Source organism: Thalassophryne amazonica, chromosome 12, assembly GCF_902500255.1.
Source record: "Thalassophryne amazonica chromosome 12, fThaAma1.1, whole genome shotgun sequence".
Classification (NCBI taxonomy): domain Eukaryota; kingdom Metazoa; phylum Chordata; class Actinopteri; order Batrachoidiformes; family Batrachoididae; genus Thalassophryne; species Thalassophryne amazonica.
In genome coordinates, this window is record NC_047114.1 from 75,307,898 (window position 1) to 75,334,482 (window position 26,585).

The window sequence follows — 26,585 nt, forward strand, 5'->3', positions numbered from 1 at the left end:
CCGCACAGATGGCGGCGAGCGCTCAGGGCGCTGCTGCAGCTCGTCCTCCTGCCGACCCTGTGCAGAATATGAACGTTCCAGTGGTGGTTCAACAACCCCTCCCACCATCCCTTGAAGCATACATAAGCCCTCCTGAGCCGTACGGAGGTTGTGTGGAGACGTGCGCGGACTTTCTCATGCAATGTTCGCTCGTCTTCGCACAACGTCCCGTCATGTACGTGTCAGATGCTAGTAAAATAGCTTATGTGATTGCTCTGCTTCGGGGTAAAGCACGCGCCTGGGCTACGGCGCTCTGGGAACAGAACTCACGGTTGTTATCAGCATACACTGGGTTTGTGGGGGAGTTCAGAACAGTGTTTGATCATCCTAACAGAGGAGAGACCGCTTCAACCGTGCTGCTGTCAATGAGACAGGGACGCGAGAGCGCAGCCGCTTATGCAGTCAACTTCCGCATCGCGGCTGCGAGGTCCGGCTGGAATAACGTTGCGCTCCGCGCCGCCTTCATAAACGGACTGTCGTTGGTTCTGAAGGAGCAGCTGGTAGCTAAGGAGGAACCGCGGGATTTAGATGGGCTTATCGATCTCGTTATACGGTTAGACAATCGGTTGGAGGAACGCCGTCGGGAGCAAGGCGAAGGACGTGACCGGATACGCGCCGCCCCTCTCCCTTCCGGGTTCGAAAAGGCGCCGCCCTCCCCACGCTCCACAACCACAGCGCTCCGTGGGGTAACAGCTCCCCCTGCTGACGTTGTTAGGGAAACGCACAGGGCCAAAATGAGGAGGCTGATCCGCGGGGAGTGTTTTCTCTGCAGCTCAAAGGAGCACATACAGAAAAACTGCCCCAAACGGCCAAAACGACAACACTCGCCCTTAGAGACTGGGCTAAGGGGGGGTCAAAACATTCAATTGAGACACACACAGATTGCCACACGACTCCCAGTCACAATCCTGAGCGGGGATTTAACCCTTCAAGCCCCAGCACTGATGGACACGGGGTCAGAAGGGAATCTGCTAGACAGCAGATGGGCAAGGGAGGTAGGGCTCCCTCTGGTGGCGCTTCCTTCGCCATTACAAGTTCGGGCACTAGATGGCACCCTCCTCCCTTTACTCACACACAAGACACAACCAGTAACTCTGGTGGTGTCTGGAAACCATCGGGAGGAGATTGAGTTTTTTGTAACTCCTTCTACCTCCCGCGTGATTTGGGCTTCCCATGGATGTTGAAGCACAATCCCCGGATTGATTGGCCGTCTGGGGTGGTGGTTCAGTGGAGCGAAACCTGCCATCGGGTGTGTTTAGGATCCTCGGTTCCTCCCGGTTTACAGGCTAAGGAGGAGGTCAAAGTCCCTCCCAATCTGACGGCAGTGCCGGTTGAGTACCACGATCTTGCTGACGTCTTCAGCAAGGATCTGGCACTCACCCTTCCCCCGCACCGTCCGTATGATTGTGCCATTGATTTGGTTCCAGGCGCTGAGTTCCCGTCCAGCAGGCTGTATAACCTCTCACGACCTGAGCGCGAATCAATGGAGACCTACATCCGGGACTCATTAGCTGCCGGGCTGATCCGGAACTCCACCTCCCCGATGGGGGCAGGTTTCTTTTTTGTGGGCAAGAAAGATGGCGGACTCCGTCCATGCATTGATTACAGGGGGCTGAATGAGATTACGGTTCACAATCGATACCCGTTGCCATTGTTGGATTCCGTGTTCACCCCCCTGCATGGAGCCAAAATCTTTACTAAGCTGGATCTTAGAAATGCGTATCACCTGGTTCGGATCCGGAAGGGAGATGAATGGAAGACGGCATTTAACACCCCGTTAGGTCACTTTGAGTACCTGGTCATGCCGTTCGGCCTCACCAACGCCCCCGCGACATTCCAAGCCTTGGTTAACGACGTCTTGCGGGACTTCCTGCACCGATTCGTCTTCGTATATCTGGACGATATTCTCATCTTTTCTCTGGATCCTGAGACCCATGTCCAGCATGTACGTCAGGTCCTGCAGCGGTTATTAGAGAACCGACTGTTTGTGAAGGGCGAGAAGTGCGAGTTTCACCGCACGTCTTTGTCCTTCCTGGGGTTTATCATCTCCTCTAACTCCGTCGCCCCTGATCCGGCCAAGGTTGCGGCGGTGAGAGATTGGCCCCAACCAACAAGCCGTAGGAAGCTGCAACAGTTCCTCGGCTTCGCTAATTTCTATAGGAGGTTCATTAAGGGCTACAGTCAGGTAGTTAGCCCCCTGACAGCCCTGACCTCTCCAAAAGTCCCCTTCACCTGGTGGGATCGGTGCGAAGCCGCGTTCAAGGAGTTGAAACGACGGTTCTCTACTGCGCCAGTTTTGGTGCAGCCCGACCCTAGCCGCCAGTTCGTGGTTGAAGTGGACGCCTCTGACTCAGGGATAGGAGCCGTGCTGTCCCAGAGCGGAGAGACCGATAAGGTTCTTCACCCGTGTGCCTACGTTTCACGCAGGTTGACCCCGGCTGAACGGAACTATGACGTCGGCAATCGAGAACTCCTTGCGGTGAAAGAGGCTCTTGAGGAGTGGAGACACCTGTTGGAGGGAGCGTCTGTGCCGTTCACGGTTTTCACTGACCATCGGAACCTGGAGTATATCAGGACCGCCAAGCGGCTGAACCCCAGGCAAGCCCGCTGGTCACTTTTCTTCGGGCGTTTTGACTTCCGGATCACCTATCGCCCCGGGACCAAGAACCAGAGGTCGGATGCCTTGTCCCGGGTACACGAAGAGGAGGTCAAAACTGCACTGTCGGATCCACCGGAGCCCATCCTGCCGGAGTCCACTATCGTGGCCACCCTCACCTGGGACCTGGAGAAGATCGTCCGGGAGGCCCTGGCACGGAGCCCGGACCCAGGTACAGGTCCGAAGAACGGTTTATACGTCCCACCAGAGGCCAGAGCTGCAGTCTTGGACTTCTGTCACGGTTCCAAGCTCTCCTGTCATCCAGGGGTGCGAAGGACCGTGGCAGTTGTCCGGCAGTGCTTCTGGTGGGCATCTATGGAGGCCGACGTCCGGGAGTATATCCAGGCCTGCACCACCTGTGCCAGGGGCAAGGCTGACCACAGGAAGGCCCAAGGACTACTCCAACCGCTTCCTGTGCCTCATCGCCCCTGGTCCCACATCGGCCTGGATTTCGTCACGGGCCTCCCGCTGTCCCAGGGCAACACCACCATCTTCACGATAGTGGACCGATTCTCCAAGGCGGCCCACTTTGTGGCCCTCCCGAAGCTCCCAACAGCCCAGGAGACAGCAGACCTCCTGGTCCACCATGTTGTCCGTCTGCATGGGATACCCACCGACATCGTCTCAGATCATGGTCCCCAGTTCTCCTCACACGTCTGGAGGAGCTTCTGCAGGGAACTGGGGGCCACCGTGAGCCTCTCGTCCGGGTACCATCCACAGACGAACGGACAGGCAGAGCGGGCCAACCAGGAACTGGAACAGACCCTCCGCTGCGTCACATCCGCGCACCCGACGGCCTGGAGTAACCATCTGGCCTGGATCGAGTATGCGCATAACAGCCAGGTGTCCTCTGCCACCGGCCTCTCCCCATTTGAGATGTGTTTGGGGTATCAGCCCCCGTTGTTCCCCGTGGTGGAGGGAGAGGTCAGTGTGCCCTCGGTCCAGGCCCACCTGCGGAAGTGCCGTCGGGTGTGGCGCTCCGCCCGTTCTGCCTTGTTGAAGGCCCGGACAAGGGCGAAGACCCATGCAGACCGCTGGCGATCCCCGGCCCCTGCTTACCAGCCCGGGCAGGAGGTGTGGCTGTCCACGAAGGACATCCCCCTCCAAGTGGACTCCCCCAAGTTGAAGGACCGGTACATTGGACCTTTCAAGATCCTCAAAATCCTCAGTCCGGGTGAGTCTGGGAGTCGGAGCTTCACTGCGGGTCCACCCGGTTTTTCATGTGTCCAGACTCAAGCCTCACCACACCTCACCCCTCTGTGCTCCCGGTCCTGCGCCGCCTCCTGCCCTGATCATTGATGGGGAGCCGGCTTGGACAGTGCGCCGGCTCCTGGACGTCCGTCGAATGGGCCGGGGGTTCCAGTATTTGGTGAACTGGGAAGGGTATGGACCCGAAGAACGCTCCTGGGTGAAGAGGAGCTTCATCCTGGCCCCTGTTGTGGGTCCGTGTCACTACACTTTCACAACAATTTCAAGATGTTTGAAAATTTCTTTTTCCTGTCGCAAACTTACTTTTGGATTTCTGTGGAGCTTGGAATATTGTCCTGCATACTGTGAAATCACCGTGAGGATTTCCAGACGCACCAAGGATGTGCTGAAATAATTGTATGGGCGTGCTAAATTTTGTTACAATTGCTTCACACATTAGAAAAACCTTTTCTGTCCTATTTCTCCACTTATTTATTTATTTATTTATTTATTTATGTTTTTTTCCTTTCATATTTCTTTCTTCTGTATGTACAAAGCTAAATTAAAAAACATCTTAACACTTTTTTTTTTTTTTTTAATAATATAGTCTCAACATAGCTTTCAACCTGTCAGGATATGTGAGTTTTTTCTTTACCAGATTTTTAGACGCTGCTATGAAGGAGTGTGATTTGTTGCATCTATTTCTGGTTGTGATGAGTTGTTCACACTTACTAAGATGGCCTGTATCACTTGCTGGAGCCCCTTGGCACAACCAGTGATACCTCCCTTGGGGAAATTTGGCTGAGGGATGAAACCATAGTCATTCATGACTGTTGTTAATCTTCATACTGAAGACTGGGCTTATGTCATTGCAAGAAAAGAATAGATAGATAGACAGACAGACAGACAGACAGATGTTGGATGAGGACAGATCAGGGAAGACCCACAGAATTTCCTCATTGTTTTCCAAGTGATGAATGTCAAGAAAGTACATAGTTTGCCAAGACAATACCACTCTGCATAATGTTTTACGGCATAAAATAAATGTTTTCCATATTCTAGTCACACAAGATTAATCCCCAAGGGCAGCCATATTTGTTTGTATTGTTTGGATTTCTCCATGACATCATTGGAGATTCTCCAAATGTTTATTTACCAGCTACACAGGTAACAGTTGAGGCTATACCCGAAATATCATTTTCAAAACCAGGTGTACACTCAAACTTAATAGTGTTTTTCTTTATATAAGTAACATATTAATGGATGTCGACACACTGTGGGCAAAAAAAAAAAAAGCAGCACTGCTCTCTGTTGACGATTCCTATAGGACCGTATGTGGTATGGAAGTTCCTGGTGTCAATTAATATGAATCCTTTCAGTAGTAAGTTGCTTTGAATAAGAATTTTATGTAAGAATATTGGTAAATAAGAGTATTTACCAATCTGACAAAAATGTACAATAGATTGTCAAGCCAAAGCCTTTGATAAAATCACAATAACTTGAATAATTTCAAGAAAAGTAATTGCTTATTCATCAGAAAGTTGAGCTAAATACAAAAATTGGCACAATGTCAATTTGGAACTTTTCATGCCCTGTTGATAAATGCTGGATGTTGAACGTTTTTGAAACACACCAATAAAATGGGTTTTAAGTCTGCATCAACACAGGATTATAATGTAGGTACTGTAAGTTACTTTCAAACTGCTCTACATTATCTCTCTGAAGACCAGTTTTCCTTTGGTTGAATTTAAAATCGTGATGAAATCAAAAAGATTTAGAAAATATTTTCAACATATTTGTAGTATATTTACTAATTTATGATTAATTTAATAAGGGTGGTGTCACATTACTGATTTTACCCAATTGGAGCCTGAAAACTGGTGATCCACAGACATGAATATTTGGATTTAACTGGTGCAGACTGGGAGTACACTTGTGAAAATGTAGGTGAAAGTGGACGAGTGTGTGCAATATACAGTAATCTGGACCTGCTGTTCTCTGAGCTGAAGCCTCATTGTAAATACTTGTCCAGAATACATATTGTATGTAACCCATGAAAAGCATGTTGCACTCTTCAAAAGAAGACAGTTTTTAGATGTTAACAGAAACATTTTAGCTCTTTCAAAAAGTATGGGAAAAACATGGAAGTAGAATTTTGAAAAACAATCATGCATTCGGAATTGTCATATGTTGTATTTGGCAATATTCATGTGTATATGGGAATATTTTGTTACACTTCTGTGTAAGCTAATATAAAGTAATTGTGACAACTATTTAAAAAAAAAATCAGGCCCAGTTTCATCAATTTTGAAATTTGGATGGAAACTGGGGTCAAAAATCAGTAACAGAAGACTGTCGTAACTCATTGGAAATTGTAATAAGGGTCTTTAACCTTTGGATGCTTTTATTCGTTATTACAGAGCCTACGCTGCCATTCAGGAGAAAACTGCAGGATGTAGAAGTACTTGAAAAAACATCAGCCATGCTAATGTGTGAGGTGCCACTTCCTGCCACGCAGACCAGCTGGTTCATGGAGGAAACACGACTGGAGCAAAGTGTGAAGTACCGCATGGATGAAGATGGCACATTGCGCAGGCTCACCATCAACAATGTCACGACCAATGATGATGGTGTTTATATCTGTGAAATGAAGGAAGGCAGTCGCACTGTGGCTGAGCTGACTGTACTGGGTATGGATGAGTCCTCTTTTGTTTACTTATTGTTACTTTTTAAAATGTTTTAGAGTGTGAAATACTTACTTGTTATTATATTCCAGGCAACATCACTAAAAAGCTTCCCAGGAGGACAGTTGTTCCTGTCAGTGACACTGTCATCTTCTGCGTGGAGCTGGAGCATCCTTGCTCAGATGCTTACTGGACCTGTAACGGCGAGAAGCTGAAGGAGGATTCTCGTGTGTCTATTGCTTGTATGCTCAGACAGTACACTCTGACAATTAGGGACTGCCAAGCAGACGACTCTGGAGAAGTGGCTTTTGTAGCGGGAGACTGCAAAACTTCCACCCATTTCTCTGTTACCGGTGAGGATGGAATGTGGCTTAAAGGCTGTTTAAAACTTGAGGTCTGCTTGCAAAACTATGCAGTACATGTTATACATTTATATATATATATATATATATATATATATATATATATATATATATATATATATATATATATATATATATATATATATATCAGGCTGGATAATCAGAAAGTGCAGGACACAAATGTACGGCTCAAACAGACAGCTCTGGTTGTAAAAAGGCTTTACTTGAGTGGATACCAATGGTCGGTGGCGTGGTCGAAGCAAAAGGCTGGAGGTCAGGTACACACAATGAGGCAGGCAGGACTAGGAACGCAGGAACAGAGCTGGAATGCAGGCACAAGGCACAACAATCTGGCCAGGAGCAAACACACCCAGTGAGCTGATAATCAGCAAATCAGGAACAGGTGTGCATGGAAAGCACCAGAACAAGGGCGTAGCCACCAAGAACCAAGACATAGACAAGAGAGATAGTGACAGACAGACCCAAGCAGAAAAACCCAGCAAGAGAAAGAACACACAGAAAAACAAAAACAGAGCAAAACAGAAAAATAACAAACCAAACGAAAGAAAATAATGTTATTAGAATTGGATTACCAATATCTAGACTTAGGTTTAATTCCCTTTCACGCTACCTGTCTGTGTCCTTGGACAAGACACTTCATTTTCGTTGTCCCAGTTTGTCCAGCTCTAAATGGGTACCAGCCTTTGCTGAGGAAGTAACCTGGGGGTCTACCCTGTTTTCAGAAGGCCCAGTTGTCAGAAGGCCTGGTAGTCAGAAAATGTGTCTTTTGAAAAATTCAATCAGAAGGCCCGGTAGTCAGAAAATGTGTCTTTTGAAAAATTCAATCAGAAGGCCCGGTAGTCAGAAAATGTGTCTTTTGAAGAATTCCATCAGAAGTCCTGGTAGTCAGAAAATGTGACTTTTGAAGAATTCCATCAGAAGGCCTGGTAGTCAGAAAACGTGTCTTTGGGAGATTCCATACTTTTTACTGGAGTGCCCTGACTCGGCTAATGTAGTTGTTGTTCATGGTTTGTTTGTAGACTTCTGTGCAGTTCCTCTGCTCGCAGTGTTGAGATAAGTACATGTTCATATGTATGCTATTCATTCGGGCTGGTGTTAATTATATTTTAAATAAAGCTGAAGTCGTCTTCTACTTTTCACTGTTATTGTTCAGAGGTGTTTTTTTTTTTGTTTGTTTGTTTACTGAAGCCCGACTGATTTTGTAGCTGCAGGGCCTTCTGACTAACAGTCTTCTGAAAATAAGGTGGTCACCCTTACTACTATTGCTATTACTTCTTCTTCTTCTTCTTCTACCCCTTGGTGGACAGTAACATGAGGCTATAACTAAACATCTGTTCTGAACTATGAAAGCCCCTTTTACAAATACTGTACAAGATGATTTAAAATTCTTTGATCAGAAAAGAGGCCCAAAAGTGTATGCTGAACCTCAGTAAACTTGATTTGATTAAGTCATTTAATACTGATATATTATCCTATTAGTTGTAATTACTGGGGAAAGTATAGGATTAATTAACGTCAGGTCTGTACATTTCCATAAGTAACTCTATAGGTATAGGTGAAGACCAATTAACCTCCCACTTTGAGCCAAATTGGCATCATTTAACATGAAATAAAGAAGACAGCTGTATCATGTTGCTTGTGAAGCCGTTTTGCTAATCATGATGGTGTGGTGATTACTAAGGCCATGAGACTGAATCACTGTGGCAACTGAATAAGCCGCATGGCTATAATTTCTGTCTGTTCTAGCTGCAAGGAAGCATCCTCCTGATCCCCCAGTTGATGCTGTGGTACAGAACAAGACTGAGTCATCCATCAGTCTTCGGTGGTCTCCTCCTGACAGTGACCGTCCTGTGCCCATCAAGGGCTACATTGTGGAAAGGAGGAAAGTTGGTACTCAGACTTGGCAGAGATGCAATGCTGGTGAAACTATTGTTTCAACTGAGATCACAATCAGCAACCTTACTGAAGAAGCCAGTTACCAGTTCCGTATCTCTGCTATCAATGACTTTGGCCAGAGTCCATACCTGGAGGTGCCTGGAAGTTTCTACCTTGGTAAGATTGCTGCCTCTCTGACGTTTGTCTTGTGTGTTTTTGTTGAAGGCTCATGAAGGGACAGCTGAACAGTGAATATGGCTGTATGTTCCTCACATCTGACTTGTTTCCTCCAGAACCATCTGCAGAGTTAAGGAAAGGCCTTATGAATGGTACGGCTTTCTCTGGGGAGGAGTTCTCTTTCTCTGTGGAGCTGTCCACTGTTTGTTCTGGCTTCTGGTCTCTAAATGGCCAACTCCTACGCAGTGGAGCAGACTACCTCATTACCAGGTCTAAGAACACACACACTTTGCTCATCCGAGTCGTGTCAATGGAGCTGAATGGAGCTGAAGTCAAGTTTGTGGGTGGAGGCTCTCAGACCAGTTGCATCTTAACTGTGCAGGGTATGTACCTTTTTCTGTTAAAGCTAGATTAGTATTTTTTCATTGCATGATTGTTTGTAGAGTTCTTGGAAAAAAAAGAAATATTTTGTATATTGCAAGGCTTTTTTGGGGACACAAATATAATCATCTTTTCTAAAATTTGTACTTTTAGCCCCTGGTGTGAGGTTTATTAAAAAGTCCGATCAGCCCGATGTTGTGTCCTGCAGCATTCAAGCCACTGCTCAGTTGATCGCCGAGGTGTCGAATAGTGATGCACAGGTTTGTTATGTGACTGTGTGAAACTAATCCATCTGTAGCTGTAATTTATGGTTTCACATATTTTGTTTACTTCACAAATATCCTAAATAATGTTGAACTAATCCCATGTGTAGTGGTCATGCATATTGTTTTTAATGATATTATAATGTGTGTGTGTGTGTGTGTGTGTGTGTGTGTGTGTTTGTTTGAGAGAGAAGGAGAGAGAAAGAACCAACATAACTCAAAATTTTTGATACAATTTGTACCAAATGTGGAGAAATGATTGATGGCCTGGACAAATTGATATATATTTTCCAGTATGGTTGAAGATACTCCTATGGTTACCATTAAACACTAATATGTATATGTCACGGACATGAACGAGCAAAGCTCTTCAACATCTCACCATGTCATTCACGTCCTTCAGACTTTGTTTTTGAGTAAATGCTTCAGGAGAGCATTAGCATGGCTAAAACCTTTCAGCTTCTGGGGGGGCTCCAGACCCCCCACCTTTTTAAGCATTTTTCTTTTTTGCCTCTCACATGCGTGGAAGCTCCTCGCCATCTAACCATGTCATTTAGGTCCTTCAGACTTTTTTTTCAGTAAAATGGTTCAGCCCTCTTAACCCCCTGCCACTTTAAGCATTTTTTAAATGTAGATGTAAATTAATATTCAAAGTTTTCAGCTAGTTGACAGTAGGGCTGTACAATATGGCCAAATTACCGTATCTCAATATTGTCATATCAATATGATATACAATATGACTATAATTTCACACAAAGTGCAGCAACAGTGAAAATTAAGCATTCATAAACAAAAGAGTAATAATACCACACTCATTTTGCACTCATCATAAGGTTAGGCTATAGTGCCCTCCAAAAGTAATGGAACACTTGGTATTTTAATTTGTTTATGCCATTTCAAATACAAGAAATAAAAAAATAAAATATAAAGAATTAAAAATGTCTAAAATTATCTTCCTCAAACTCTAACTGAAAGCAAAATTTGATAATGAACGTTCAGCTACAATTAAGAAATTAATAAAATCCTCCTCCACATCGCTTCATCAGGAAGCTGTATTTTATAATTTTAATTAATTTATATCAAGTTGGAGACATTTGCTTTCAGTTTGAGTTTAAGGAAGATAACTTTAGATTTATTTATTTATTTGTATTTGAAATGGCACAAACAAATTAAAATGTGTGAAATACCAAGTGTTCCAGTACTTTTGAGTACAGTTGAGAAACACTGTGTTTTTAAGTGAAATGCATCAATCATCCTTGTGTCACCAACCTGGTCTCACGGTAAGTCATGATTCAGCAACACAAAATATACATTAATCTATTGGTTTGTGATATTGTGATGAAAAGCACCTTATTTTCGTCATGGGAGCACAAATTCATTCTAATTCATTCCATGATGGCTGCACGAAATTAAAAGTGAAGCGCGGGGGTGGGGGTGGGGGGGGGGGGGGCGTCGGGGGGGTTGGTTAGGGTGGGTGGAAAGAGTAAGATTAGGTCATGGTTAAGGTTAGGGTCGGGGGTAGGAGTAGGGTTAGGAATAGTGAGTTAAAAAAAACCCTGTCATGAAAATTTGACTCATTTTGTCACAGGAGCATGAAAAAAAACATGAGACTGAGCTGGTGTCACTCAGAGAGCAACATTAAGGTTATTTAAGTCCTTCACACAGAAAAATTAAGAAGATATTTAATCAACAGCTGCCTGCTTGTTTAAAAAAATCACTGGAGACACAAGCATTTATAAGACAACCCAAGTTAAAGGAGAAATGCAGCTTTTAACAACCTGGACCTCATTTCTGGCATAAAATACGGTCATTTGCTCACCAATATAACTTTGGTGTCATTATTAGTCCATGATTCAGTTCAAATCTGAGGCAAACATCTTTCTTCTTCTACTAAGATGGATTAGAACTTTTTTGTGGTACACAGCACCAACTACTGGACAGGAGGACAGTCTATGTGACTTACTGATTTCAAAATACAGCTCTTTTCAACCAGACGTGTGGTGCCATGACATGTCAATCATCTGTGTCCAATCAAATTTCAGAGGAGTCCAGTGCAACCCTGACCTACAGTCTAGCTCCACCCATGCCAGGAATTGTTCAACATTTGATATTTCCTGTTTCACTGTGGACCCAAAATTTGTCGCTTCCTGTTTCAGTATAAATCTGCCACTGAGTTCCCGCAAGATTCCATGACATCTCGTCTGTCAATCCAGGAAGTGTCGATCCAGGAAGTGTTTGACATTTGCTGTTTCACTGTGGACTCAAAATTTGGCACTTCCTGTTTGGGACTCCCTGTACCATAAGCGAGCTTTGTGCTGCTGCGCAGCGCTTTGCCCATAATATGAAGTCATGCATGATGTTTATTGGTTACATGATGATCTTGGGTGACCTTGAAAGGCCAAACTCAGATGGTTTTCCACAAATGCTGTGGAGCCAGTGTGTCAACCATTAACATAATGTACGTATGTTGTCAAGGATAAAGATGTGAAACATTGGAAAGAATTAGTCAAAAGTCAAGGCTTCACAGAACCATATATTGTGGCATCACTGAATCACAAAGAATTATATGCATGAATCATTGTCAAACTGATTGATGCAGCAACATATGGTACCAGCGCATGCTCCCAGACTTCAGTTGAGTGTAAAAGGGACGCCCATGTTTCAGCTGTCTTTGGCAGACAGATGGTTACATTTGAGAGATGGGAATGCACTGGTTTTCTGGGTGGTGGTTGCCATCCAGGAACCATGTGGACCTGCAGTGGTGGATGCAGTGACTTGTTGCACCAGCACATGCTCTCTGAACTGACCTTATGAAGAAAATATTATCAATTTTTAGAGAATCACAGAGTTGTAGAGGCAATTGGTTGTATTTCTACAGAAATGGGCCCATTGGTAATGCCACATTCACCCTTTAACAGTGGCCAATCCGATTCATAATGAGAGGCATCAGAGGACTGATGCATACCCTGAACGCTCTACTTTTTGTTCTTTTTGGTTCATGTTTTCCTTGACATTGCCCTTTGATCAAACTACTCCAAAATCTAATCACCTCTAGATATCTATCCAAGTAATATTCCCACCAAGTTTGATCCATCTTGGCTTCTTGGTTGTTGAGATATATTGGGTTTTTTTGGACCTTATTTTCTTTGACCTTGACCCAATTCTTTTTGAGTTATCTTGAACACAGAAACACACACGCGCCATTTGCAAACAGTGCTGCATTGGAATAACTTTGACATGTTTGCCTGTATTTCTCATATGAGCAATACGTCATTGAAATATATGGAGAAGGACCTTGGACTGAAGAGAGACAATGCCCTGAATTTTAGTGATCATATCCAGCATGCAGCTAATAAAGTAAATGCCGTATTCATAACGATACTTGGTGTTATGTTTCGGACGCGGGCGGAGAACCGACCCAGTGTTTGAAGGACCCAGCATAAAATAAGCAGAGCATGGTTCAAAGGATAACAGAATTTAATAAACATAACAGTGACGTGCTAAACAACTAAACAGTCCGCGGTCTGGTGAGGTGGAAACACGGCGCGCTCTTAACAGCGCAAACGGTCCGGAGCCACAGCAGTTCGGACCCAGGGACCCCGCCGACACCCCCCAGGTTGCCGCGACAAACCAAGTCTGTGAAGAAAGAAAACATGAGGTGAGTCCAACTCCACACAGAGAGACACAACTCAAAGGTGCACACAATCAGCAAACACTTCCTGGCTTAAAGCTATACATCAGCTTCTTACCCTGCAGGCACGGAACAACTCAGTTCAAATCTCCACTGCAGCAGAAGCTGATTCGACAATTAGCATAACGTGACAGCTCACTAACACAAGGTGTGAGGGACACCTAATCCACTGTCATTACTTCATAAAAGTCACCAAAACCAAATTACCTCAGGAAGTGTGCTGAAGAGCGTGAGACCTCACCCAATCCTCCTTCACAGACTGTGGCATCAAACCTGGAGCGGTCTCTGCGTCCGTGATGGTGAGATTGTTCTCCTGACGTCGATCTCACACGTCTGCTCACAAGGTCGAGTCTCTGGCAATCACACACTGTGCATTCAAGGTTTAAATGCAGCAATCTCTGATTATGACAAAATACACCACAGCTGTGAGTCCTGATGACCTGCACGTGATAACAAGCCTCAGGTGTTCAGGGTGAGGTCCTGATGCTCAGCCACTCAGTCCTGAATGCATACCACCTGGTGGGAGAAACAGAAAACAAAAACCAAACCAGCCAAACACCCCAGCCCACAACAACTTGGTCTCCCATTGTGCAAAAATAAATTTAAAAAATTGTTAAGACAGTCAATAAAATATAGAGAAGAGCAACAAATCTGATTCTAAAACTGAAAGACCTGCCATATGGAAAATGATTTAAACATCTGATGATTCCAAGTATGTATTATAAGAGTAGTGACATGACTGAAGTATTCAAGTATCTTCACAACATCTACAAGACAAGTCCTCTAAAACAGGACTATGACACTAGAAAAACCAAACACTCCTTGAAGTTAAAGAAACAATACTGAAGACTCAACCTCTGCCACATCCTCCTCAGCCTCCATGTGGTTGATTTTTGGAACAATCTGCCTGAATGCAGTGTTTTGTCTTAGACTGTTGACTGTTTTAAGTCTCACTGAGACACATACTGGTCGAGCAGCACCTACACTTTGGAATTTGTGACTGTAGACAGCGACCATAATGTCAACTAATTTGTGAGCTATTATGAGCAGCGAACAGGCCTCAGGCCTATTATAGCCATATTCTGTTGTTGAGAACATTTGAACTGTTCTACCTCAAGCATCATATCCATTATAGAAATCTGTTCTTTTTTCTTCTACTTCAGGTAGTTTGGATGAGAAATGGGCGGGAGGTCAAAGTGGGGAAGAAGTATGAATATGTAATCACAGATTGCAAGAGGATCCTCGTGATTCATAATGTGACAGAGGAAGATGTGGGCATCTATGAGTGTGTCTTAAAAGATGACAGAATCTCTGTGCAACTCTCTCTTAAAGGTAAAGTACTCAAAACTGACACGAGAAGTACTTGGTTTTGAATAATTGCAGGCCAAGTTCAATAATCCATCTGCTACTTGTTTGGAAAATACATTAACTTTAAATACACCCCCGCTAAGTAAATGGCACATGGCTCAGCGTGTACATCAGGCACAGATTCAAGCCTTCATAAATGCAGTTCATCACACACCACATAATACACAGGAATATGTTCTGATGGCTGCTTGTTGTGGAATTTCTGTGATGATGTCAGCGTTAAATGAGACAGCCGACGAAGGATTCAGACATAGCGATGCAGAGAGATTTATTTTCGATGGAAGCAGAAAGCAGGTGCATCTGAAGAAGTTCAAAAGGTACTGCATGCAACGTACCCACTGAGCCTTCTGGCTTTCCACACTCAGAGAGCTGTGTTAAGGGCCTCTGCCATAATGAAAACAAAATCAATACAAACATGGCCTTTGGCTAGTCCAGGCCATGATCAGATGTTTAGTCGTGAATTTGGAGAAACACAACCTGGTATATCAACAAAGACAAGCAAGCTGCTTCATGAGCCATCAAACAGAGGAAAGAGCTCAGAACTCACCCTTTTCCTACACATGATCACCTCTGTTAACAATGAAAACAAAATGTATTTACATGGTGTGAAAAAATAAAGCAATTTTTCCACAACTTTATTTATTTATTTTCATCTTTCCCCTTCTAAGATGAACCTGCTAAGTTTTTGAACAAGGCCAGAGGTCCTATGGGATTGTCATCATCCCTTAAAGGGGATCTTGAGCTTAACTGTGAGGTATCCCCCGCCAGCACTGTTGTTGTTTGGAAAAAAGATCAAGTGGAGCTCACTGAGGATCAAAGAACTACCTTCATGTCAAAAGGGACTCAAAGGAAACTTATCATAAAGAATGCAAAGAAAAGTGATGAAGGACATTACTCCTGTGAGACTCCAGCGGACAAAGTCGCATTCCACGTCAAGATTAAAGGTAAGAATGCATGATGCTTTTGCAGGACATCAAATAGCTTCTTAACGTTTCTACTCAACACTTGACTGCACATCAGGTGTGTGTGTGTGTTTTTTTTTTATTTCTTAGAAACTCAAGCTCAAGCTGCTTTCTCCAATAAGGAGTCAGTCCAGAAGGAGGTGAAAGCTGTTCTTTCCCAGAAAGTCACGCTGAGCTGCAATGTGTCTGATAGCAAAACAGAGGTGAAATGGTATAAAGATGGCAAATTACTGATATCCAGTAGATCAATGTACTTTGAGGCAAAAGGTAATACTCGCCAGCTGGTGATTGAAAAGGTGGAGAAGAGCGATGCTGGAGAGTATACCTGCGAAGCTGCAGGGGAGAAACTGGTCTTCAGGATATTTGTGTCAGGTAGGAGGATATATCAATCAGTTATGTTGATATAAATACTTTTGATGTCACTTGTGTTATGGTTTTAGTTTATTTGTTGCATAGTAACATATTTTTATATGACATTTTTAAGTTATGGTACATATTTTGCAGTATCGTAAGGTATAATCAGAGGTTTAGGCATATGTAAATCCATTTATTATTGAATCATTGTACAGTTTATGCTTTGATTAAAGACAGATTTTCACTTTGCATAGGGGACTAGTTTTGTGCATCATTATACCCTCCACAAAAAATATGTTTGTTGGGAGTGGTAGATGGGAATCACCCTGTCAATCTGTCCATCCATCTGCACATAAGGGTTGCAAGTGCAACTCCTCCCATTTGCTGGATTTCAGTGAAACTCCACACAGTGGCAGCACACCTTAAGATATGATATGATGAGCAAAATACAGAGTGACACCCCCCCCCCCCCCAAAAAAAACAGAACCCATAAAAATTGTAATACATCCTACAAAGTTTCACAAATTTCTTGAAATTTCTTGAAATTTGCTGGACTTAAACTTCAGTCTGTGTACGATCACTCCCCAAAGTTTTAGTTATCTTGGTCACTTTGCATAAAAGTCATGTTCTTTCAAAATTATGCTCCAGATGGTATGATTTGTTGGTGAAATAGGCCTCCAGGCAAAATGGCTTTTCCTTGGTTGACCAAGACATGTTGGGGAAGATGATTGGAACAGTCGTCTTCCCCAACATGTGAAGACCTTTGTAGGATTTATTACAATTTTTAGGGGTTGTGTTTTTAGGGGAGGGTCACCCTGTAGTTCCGGTCCAACGTCTTCAAGAGGAGATAATTGTATTGGGCTGCTTTTTTAAAAATTAGTCATATTTGTTAATTACATGTACTGTATCTTCAACACTGAGGTCAGCAGCTCTGTTAATTTTGGTATTACATCACAAAAGGTTTAATGCCACCAATATGTTTTTCATGGAAGCAACTCCTATGGCAGAGTTGTCTCTAGTTTCAATTTACTCAGAGTATTTCACTTCACGCTCAATCAACAATCGTGATCTGAGAATATTGTTTTGATGAGGTGCATTATTTTAGTTGTACTATAATGTGTTGCGCTCATTGATCATCTTTAACAGTACCAGTAACAATGCTGTATTTCTGTACTATCAGAGCCACAATCTGCTTTCTTCAACAAGGAGTCAGTTCAGAAGGAGGTGAAAGCAACCCTCTCCCAGAAAGCTGCTTTGAGCTGTGAAGTGTTTGATGCCAAAACCGAAGTGAAGTGGTACAAGGACGGCAAGCTTGTGACATCTGGTAAAACAGTCCATACAGAGTCAAAGTGGAAGAGTCGCCAGCTGGTGATAGACAGCGTGGAGATGAAGGATGGTGGCGAATACATCTGTGAGGCTGGAACTGAAAAGCTGGTCTTCAAAATGGAAGTCGCAGGTAAACACACTGGCTCCATCAGTCACAGTTCTACGCCTGATAATTTGATTTGGAGCTGGGTTATCTGGAATAAAGCTAAAGATGGTTCCATTCCTATTAGCAAGCCATGCCAGAGGGGCTGCAGGCACAGTGTTAGAGCTCTGGAACGGCTGTGGATGAATGAATTGTCACCGTCATGCATGTAGTATTTACACCTGCACATTTCACATATTGACATTTTAAACCTTTTGCACAAATGATTTTTCATTTTCTCAGAATATGAGACAATGTGACATTTGAAACCTTAAGATTTGTCATTTTTATACATTTTCATTACCATCATTTTTGTCATGTGGTTTAAAACAACCAACAGTGGCCTTATTGGCCAGCAGGACCCTGAAATTAGCAGCAAGCTTCATAAATCGCATGCAAACAAAAGGCTTAATTTAACATGGACATACACTGTGTGATTTTTAAGTGTTTTTGACCACCCCCCCCCCCCCCCCCACCAAAAAAAAAAAAAAAACACAGAACGGTGTGCCTTCTTCAAAGAATTTGGTGAGAAACATGTTGCCTTGATCATTTGTACCATTTTGTGTGTCTGGATTACATCAAAACTACTGCGTGGATTCTCACCAAATTTTCACCACAGATAGATTTGAGGCCATGGAAGACTCCATTAAATTTTGGAGGTGATCCAAATCCAGATCTGGATACAGGATCAAGATATCACTTTATATAGGCTTTGAAGAATTATGCCAAAACTACTTACGTCAAACTACTTCACAGATTCTCACCACATTTGCACCACAGATAGATATGAGGGCATGGAAGACTCCATAAAATTTTGGAGGTGATCCAAATCCAAATCTGGATACTGGATCAAGATTTCACTTTATATAGGCTTTGAAGAATTTTGTCAAAACTACTTCACAGATTCTCAAAAAATTTACACCACAGATAGATATTAGGGCATGGAAGACTCCACTGAATGTTGGAGGTGATCTGGATCCAGATTGGAACTCTCTGCTCTTGTTTAAGTGGGATTAAACAAATCAGTTAACCAGTTGATGTGTAATTTATTTATTGTTAATTCATTTATTAATTGGGACAATTGTTTATTCATTGTGGAAACACGGTTTCTACAGATTTGATATTTAAAGTGGGAAAACATTGCTCTTTTCCATTAATATTCCAAACTCCATGCATTAGTTATGAGAGTACCATCAGAACCCTTTGCCCAAACCCCTTTAGTTACAGTATAGTGTTTTATTAACTTTGTAATGAAGTAAATTCAGCTGCTAGTCCATGTATTATTTTTTTAATCTGACCACACTGTTTGCTAATGATAAATCTGTTTTCTCTTAAGTGTAACATCTCTTAAATGTTCCCAGACTCCCACATCCGTTCAGCATTCTTCAATAAGGAATTGGTCCAGAAAGAAGTGAAAGCTGCTCTCTTGCAAAAAGCCATTCTGAGCTGTGATGTGGCTGATTCCAAGACTGAAGTGAAGTGGTACAAGGATGGCAAGCTCCTAACGTCCAGCAAAGCAATATATGCAGAGTCAAAGGGGAAGAGTCGACAGCTGGTGATAAACAGTGTGGAGAAGAAGGATGCTGGAGAGTACGTCTGTGAGGCTGGAAGTGAAAAGCTGATCTTCAAAGTACATGTGGAAGGTATGCAAAATGCATTTTGTTGATTTAATACCAAACTGTGATTATTAGTGCATATCTGTGGTGGGTTCATCTTCATAGGAAGTACAATTTTTAAGTTGCTGTTTGAGTAAATGTCATGTAACATGTAACAACTGTGAAACCTTTCAGTCATAGCCGACATTTGTTGGACCTTCAGTCAGTCATAACTGCACTGTAATAAATATTCAGCAAATGGATGTAAATAGTGGCATTATTGCGCATGTAAAACAAAGAAACTAAATCAAAAACATCCAGAGCTTGGTGGTAGATATGTCAATTGTTGTTGCTGCTGTTGGACCTTGGGCAGTATTTGATAATGTTGCTAATTACATATTCTTAGCGGGATTAGAACATTTTTTTTTTTACATTGCTGGAACAGTTCTTTCATGGTTGAAGTCATTTTTATTGGTTAGATTCACGGCCTGTCTCCTGTAGTAACGTCATATCTCATAAAATATGGGGTTCCTCAGGGTTATGTATGTTATTGTCACTTTATATATCACCTTTTTTTCATATGATTTACAGGTACTGAATTATCTTTCACCGTTATCCTGATAGCATACACAGCTTTATGTACCTGTTTCACATATTGCAAATCTGGAGGTTTATTTGACTGCTCTTACAAATTGTCACTGAAGGAATTGAATTATGCATTGTCTGTGTTTGAACTCTTGTTGTATTTGTTTCTTACACAGGCTCAATGGCTTGTGGTTGTGTAACCTATTAGGTCAGTGGCTTGACTTTTTAAATTGAAATTAATCATTTAGAATTTGCAATGTACAATCTGCTTTCATTCAGTTATTGCAGGGTGTTAAATAGTACCATATGTTCTGGTCTATATGTCACACCAGAGTGTTTGTCATGTCTGTCCAAAAATGTGTCTATAAGTCACATTTATTTTTAAACATGGTGCTGCCACTTCAGTCAACAAGAAGCAAAATAAATGGAATTGGAGCATTATTTATTTATAGCGCAAATGCTGCATTAGCAAACAGAACCTAACAGGCTAAATTATATAGGCTAAGCGTGTACACCCTTACCTCACTAAATTATATTGTAAATAACTTTTTAAAACAACTGTACCTTTTAAAAACATTATAATTAGCATGACCTTAGCCTACCCATTGCAAATCCAGCTGTCCCACAAAATGCAAGCAATTTGTGTGGTGAGTAGTGTGAAGGTTATTCCATTACTTTATTCAAGAGTGTGATCTTTCAGTTTGAGAGCATGATTTATTGTGGTTTTGTAGTTCAAATGGTTTAGTCAGTTAGGTTAAGTCTCGTGTTGCTGTTACCATGAGTGAGTTAAGTCTTATATTGCCGGTACCATAAGTGAGAAGTGTACTGCATTTGATGTCTTCCGCCACCGTCTCTGTTTCTGCTTGTCTAAAATTAGAACCACCTGCTTGTGGCAAAATGCGGAAAAGACAACAATCTCTCTGTGCATCCGTGCATGTGTGTAACTTTGATCATAGAGTAACTGGGGAGATTTTCCATTTGGTATGCTTATGTCTTTTGTGTCAAGGATGACCGCCATCAAAACAAAATGATGATCAGACTAATATTTTTGGAGAAACTACGGATATTAGCTAACATTGCTAACTACATTCTGGACTCACACCATTCCAACAGGGGGTGGTAAATAATCTTTATATTAAAAGTGTGAGTGTGTGCATGATTTTATTTAGTAAGTTCAATGTAAGTACATATTATAATTGTAAATACATTAAAAATACATGGGTGACATAAGTGAAAACACTTATTACCATCATGGTCCATTTGTAAATCAAATGACAAAATAATAATAATGATAATAATAATAGCAATAATAATAATACTGATAATAATAATACTGTGTATATGATAGCAAGAACCTAACCAATTTATAAATACATTGAAACGGTAAATTAACATTAAGAAAATTACATAATTAGCAGGAAATAAAAGGGTTTGAAAATTGTTGAAGTCTAAGGTTCTAAAATTATTCTGGGTCCACACGCCATTCCAACTCATTATACAAGCTTTGCTTAATTTATTACCACCCTTGAAAAATGTCAGCTACCTATTTTATAAACGTTACCCAATCTAGAGCCCATGGATCCCCATGGGCAACACGCTACTTAATTTAGCTCATTACCTGAGAGGCCTTTCACACCAGGGCCTTGGGCCTTGGGCCTGGATTTAAGTACACTTGATACCAAAGTTCTATAGTGTGAACACTGTGTATCATACTTGAACATGGACAACCTATGCTCATGGTGTGAAAGCAAGCTATAGGAAAACCAGGTATGAAAGCAACATGGCATGAAAGCAAGCTCTAACAAAACAAGGGAGTTGACTACTATTTAAGGTATGATAAGGTACTCAATGTGACAGTCTTTTTCAAACATGGCAGTGAAAGAATATTTCTATTCTTCTGAAAAAATTAAATGCTTTCTGGAAATTTGGGTGAACAAAAGCAAGCAGTCACAGTTTGGCTTTACAAACAAAAATTCTGAGATTTTTCAAATAATATTAAAATATAATAAGAGTATTTACATGCACATTGGTTCACAACAAATATCATATGGGTAGGTATGATGATACAAGTGTTCTCGGGTACAAATCAACATTGAAATGAGAAAACTGCCTTTTGAGAGTGGGGAGGGGGTGTGTAATTGTACAAGTAAAAAGGCATGAGTTATACTACAAAAAATATGGTATGTCACTTATTTTTATGTGCTATCGCTCTGTGCGGTGTTTATCCAGAATGTGCCTACAGTGTGATATGAGTGCCCACTTCTTTTCTGTATGAGTAACTGTACTGTCGCCTTAACTGCTCCACAGTTGCTTCGACAGAGATCCAGCCTAAACCTCCTTTCCTCAACAAAGATTTGGTCCAGAAGGAGGTGAAGGCTGTAATATCCCAGAAAGCCACTCTGAGCTGTGAGGTAGCTGATAACAAGGCAGAGCTTAAATGGTACAAGGATGGCAACCTCCTGAGTCCCAGCAGAGCGATTCAAATGGAAGCAAAAGGCCAAACCCGCCAACTGGTGATCAACAGTGTGGAGAAGAAAGATGCTGGAGAATACATCTGTGAAGTTGGAAAAGAAAAGCTAGAGTTTAAAGTGCATGTTACAGGTATGAAATAGAATATAACAGCTCAGGGAGCTGTGAAATATGCTGATTGTGGATATCTGTCTGTTTAAAAGTTTTAGGTAAAATACAGTAAAAATGAAAAACCACTTCAAATATGACTTTGGTATTGCTACCTTCTAAATGTTAAAATGTATTGCTGGTATCAGACGTTTTGGCTCTTTTTGCAGATCTTGGACATAGCTGCATGGCATTTGTCTACTGTATTTGATCTGTGTTGTTGTTATCCTCATTGCAATTTGAGCCATAATAAAATTTTCTTGATTGCATTCTTAAAATGAGGTGTGTTGAAACAACTGTGTTCCAATAACATGACATCCCAAAAAATTATGCCTGCAGAGATCCAACCCAAGCCAGCCTTCTCCAACAAGGAGTCAGTCCAGAAGGAGGTGAAAGCCACACTGTCCCAGAAGGTTACGCTCAGCTGTGATGTTTCTGATTCCAAGACAGTAGTGAAGTGGTACAAGGATGGGAAAGTTCTCACTCCCAGCAAGACGATTCACTCACAGTCGCAGGGCAAGAATCGACAGCTGGTGATAGATAGTGTGGAGAAGAAGGATGCTGGAGAGTACTTCTGTGAAGCTGGAACCAATAAGCTGGCTTTTAATATAAAAGTTGCAGGTAAGATGAGTAAGAGTGTTTCTGGTTTCTGTTTTAGAGTGTAAAAAATGTAAAAATTGCAAATATCTACAGAAGACAGCTTTGTGCATTAGCCATGGTTCTATTGAGTGTTTCAAAGTTCTGCTGCTGCCTTATGCCTTACGCGCCCACTTATCTTGCTGAACCTGTTAAGCCTTATGTGCCTTCCAGTGCTCTGCAGTCACAGGATGTGGGCTTGTTTTGAGCTTTGAAGGGTTAAGAAAAAGTCAGCAGTTTAGGGTCTTTATTTATTGTAGCCCTACTTTGTGAAACAGTTTGCCTGTAGACAATGCTTTTATTACATCTTTTAAGTCTAATGTTAAAACCTATTTTTTTTGCTGTCGATAAATAGTTTAGGATTTTATCTTAGCTGTATTTGTTAGATTGTATGTTTTATTTGCACTTGATGTTTCAGTTTAAAATTGTTTTTATGGATGACAAATTTTGTTTTGTTGTTGTGCCTTGATGTTTTGATTATGTAGAGGACTTTGTACATTTTTTGACCTGAAAGTGCTATATAAATAATAATATAAATGTAAAAAATAAATGCATCATAAATATATTATATAAAAAAACAAACATACCTAATAATTAGAAGAAAATACCGGTCAAAAGCATTATTATGATGATGATTATTATTATTATTAATCAATAATAATAATAATAATAATAAAAAGAATAATAATGGATTAGTGGTTAGCACTGTTGCCTCACAGCAAGAAGGTCATGGTTCAATTCCCACCTGTGGCCTTTCTTTGTGGAGTTTGCATGTTCTCCCTGTGTTTGCATGGGTTCCCTTCGGGGGCTCCGGCTTCCTCCCACATCCAAAGACATGCAGGTTAGGTGAATTGGAAACTTCAAATTGTCCGTAGGTGTGTGTGAATGTGTTTGTTTATATGTGGCCCTGTGACAGACCGATGTCATGTCCACGGTGCACCCCGCCTCATGCCCTATGACTGCTCAGGTATGCTCCCCACCCCCTACCCCCCTGTGACACTTAATTGGAATAAGCAGATATAGAAAATTTATTGATAGATTAATAATAATAACAACTAGAAGCACTCAGAGAGTGCAAACCTCCGCCAAGGCCATGGGGTCACTGACGCCATAACATCTCCCGCCATGGAATCATTGAACCTAAAAAAGTCTAACAATGATGTTTGCTCCGTAGTAAAAAAAGTTTCATCTGCTGTGACTGGATATCATGTATCCTTAGCGCTTGGCATCACAGTTTATTGCAACTTGCACCTTTCCCAGAAGCTACTGTCATCTGAGCACTGACATTGATATTGCATGTGCTTATAGACAAAAACAAGAGACCAAATTCAATTTATTATTCAACTAAACTGCAAATATATGAATTTTTTAACATTTATGAAACACTTCTCTAAACAAGGCCATAGAGTCACTGACCATAAAGAGATTCCCTCCTTGGCATAGTGATCTATTTCTTTTTGTCTCTTTCTCTAAAATTGTATATAATAATCATTAGATTATTAATATATAAACAAAAATAAATTTAAGAAATATTACAATTTGAAAACAAATGCACCCGAACGTGATGACAGCTGCAGCTGCTTAATGCTAACTTTTAACTTTGAAAATGCCATAGACATGCTAACACGTTAGCATCGGGATCCGGATCGTGACCCGGATCACCACTAAAATTTAATCACTTGTTCCTCTTGTCATTTCCAACCACTCCACAAAATTTCATCAAAATCCGTTCAAAACGTTTTGAGTTATCCTGCTGACAGACAGACAAACAAACAAACAAACAAACGTGACCGAAAACATAACCTCCTTGGTGTTGTGTGGGCCGCTGAAGAGGAGGTACTGCTGGCCCATCACCACCAGAGGGCGCCCTGTCTGGAGTGCGGGCTAACTCGATCCAGGCCAAATGGGTACTCCAGGCCGCCGGGTGCACGGCCGTGGCCCCCAGTCTGCCGGGAACTGGGGGCCACGGTGAGTCTCTCGTCCGGGTATCATCCTCAGACCAACGGGCAAGCAGAACGGGTCAATCAGGAGGTGGAACAGGCCCTGCGCTGCGTGACGGCCGTGCACCCGGCGGCCTGGAGTACCCATTTGGCCTGGATCGAGTTAGCCCGCACTCCAGACAGGGCGCCCTCTGGTGGTGATGGGCCAGCAGTACCTCCTCTTCAGCGGCCCACACAACACTTGGCGGAGGTAACAACAACATTAATGAGCATCTTTATTACAAATTTTTATTTTTACAGGGGAATTCATTTACAAAAATTTTCTTCACTCTCCAGAAGTTCCAGCTGCCTTTTCTAATAAGGAGTTGGTCCAGAACGAGGTGAAAGCGATTCTCTCCCAGAAAGCCACTCTAAGCTGTGAGGTTTCCGATCCTAAAACAGAAGTGAAGTGGTATAAGGACGGCAAGATGCTAACTTCCAGCAAAGCCCTTCACATGGAGTCGAAGGGCAGAAGTCATCATCTGGTGATAGAAAATGTGGAGAAAAACCATGCTGGAGAATACACGTGTGAGGCTGGAACAGAGAAGCTTTTATTCAGGCTGCAGACTGCAGGTAAAATATCTACTACCTCACAGTTTTGACTTAACTTGAATAATTACTCATTCAAAACACAAATTCCATATATATATATATATATATATATATATTTAAAGGCATGTCAGGTTTTTCCTCATTTGAAAGGATTGGTTAGAACATACTGACAATGTTCAGCAGTTGCTGTAATTTCATATTTTTGAATTTCGTGCCACTAACTCCTGTGTTTTCTTTTCAGATTTGGCTTTAAAGTTTGTCGTTCCTTTGAAACCCGTCACGGTGGAGTTGGGGGGTACACTCAGCTTGATGTGTGCACTAAACCAGGCCTCCGGGGATGTTCTCTGGCGCCGGAATGGTTGTGAGATCAAACCTGGTGGCAGGTACCGCGTCAGCGCAGATGGTGCTAAACGTGTTCTGACTGTGACTGGCATAACTAAGGAAGACGACGGAGAATACAGTTGCGAATGTAGAAATGAAAAGACCTCTGCTCAGGTGTCCTCAAAAGGTAGCTCGTGCTTGGCAGTCACCAAACAACAGTGGTGGTTACAGTTCAGCTAACAGCTAATCAGCTAACAGCTAATTAGCAACCCTAACTTTTTTGTTTGTGAAATAGCTTTTCAGCTAACTTTGAAACTGTCAGGTTTTTAAATATAGTTTCATGGTTAAAAATGTTTATATACTAAATTAACAAGCAAAATCAACATAATCATTAAATACCGTCATTTTGAAGTCTAGACTCAAAACCTATTTTTATTCTCTTTCTTATGGATAGTTTTTATTTTTATTTGTTTTATTCTTTTACTTCTGTTTTTATTTATGTATTTGAATTTTTAATTCATTTTTAATTATTTATTCAATTTTATGTTGACTTGTTTTATGTAAGGCGCCTTGAGACAGCTTTTGCTGTGATTTGGCGCATTATAAGCTAATTAAATTAAAATTAAATTAAATTAATCTGTAAATTACTTAATTAGAATATTAACATGATTTTCCATGTGTATTTTTATTTTTTGTTTTATATTTATTATTCATTTAATACTTTCTTTACTGTAAATGAATGTAAACTACTGTTCAGCTTCATAAATTTAATTATTTATGGACATGTGGATCATCATCTGATCTGGACATAC

At 41.8% G+C, this 26,585-nt stretch overlaps 1 protein-coding gene across 1 annotated transcript in view; it reads left to right on the forward strand.

Annotated features, from left to right (window-relative positions):
• Positions 1-26,585, forward strand: part of LOC117521280 (obscurin-like) — a 140,769-nt gene that overhangs the window by 5,198 nt on the left and 108,986 nt on the right. Inside the window, exons 2-15 of the mRNA XM_034182604.1 lie at positions 6,304-6,573; positions 6,660-6,920; positions 8,697-9,002; positions 9,119-9,385; positions 9,537-9,643; positions 14,501-14,669; positions 15,374-15,649; positions 15,758-16,039; positions 17,202-17,654; positions 18,851-19,132; positions 21,977-22,270; positions 22,625-22,906; positions 25,198-25,473; positions 25,694-25,960. Coding sequence (XP_034038495.1) covers positions 6,304-6,573; positions 6,660-6,920; positions 8,697-9,002; positions 9,119-9,385; positions 9,537-9,643; positions 14,501-14,669; positions 15,374-15,649; positions 15,758-16,039; positions 17,202-17,654; positions 18,851-19,132; positions 21,977-22,270; positions 22,625-22,906; positions 25,198-25,473; positions 25,694-25,960 — 3,792 coding nt within the window. The remainder of the gene's footprint in view (positions 1-6,303; positions 6,574-6,659; positions 6,921-8,696; positions 9,003-9,118; positions 9,386-9,536; positions 9,644-14,500; positions 14,670-15,373; positions 15,650-15,757; positions 16,040-17,201; positions 17,655-18,850; positions 19,133-21,976; positions 22,271-22,624; positions 22,907-25,197; positions 25,474-25,693; positions 25,961-26,585) is intronic.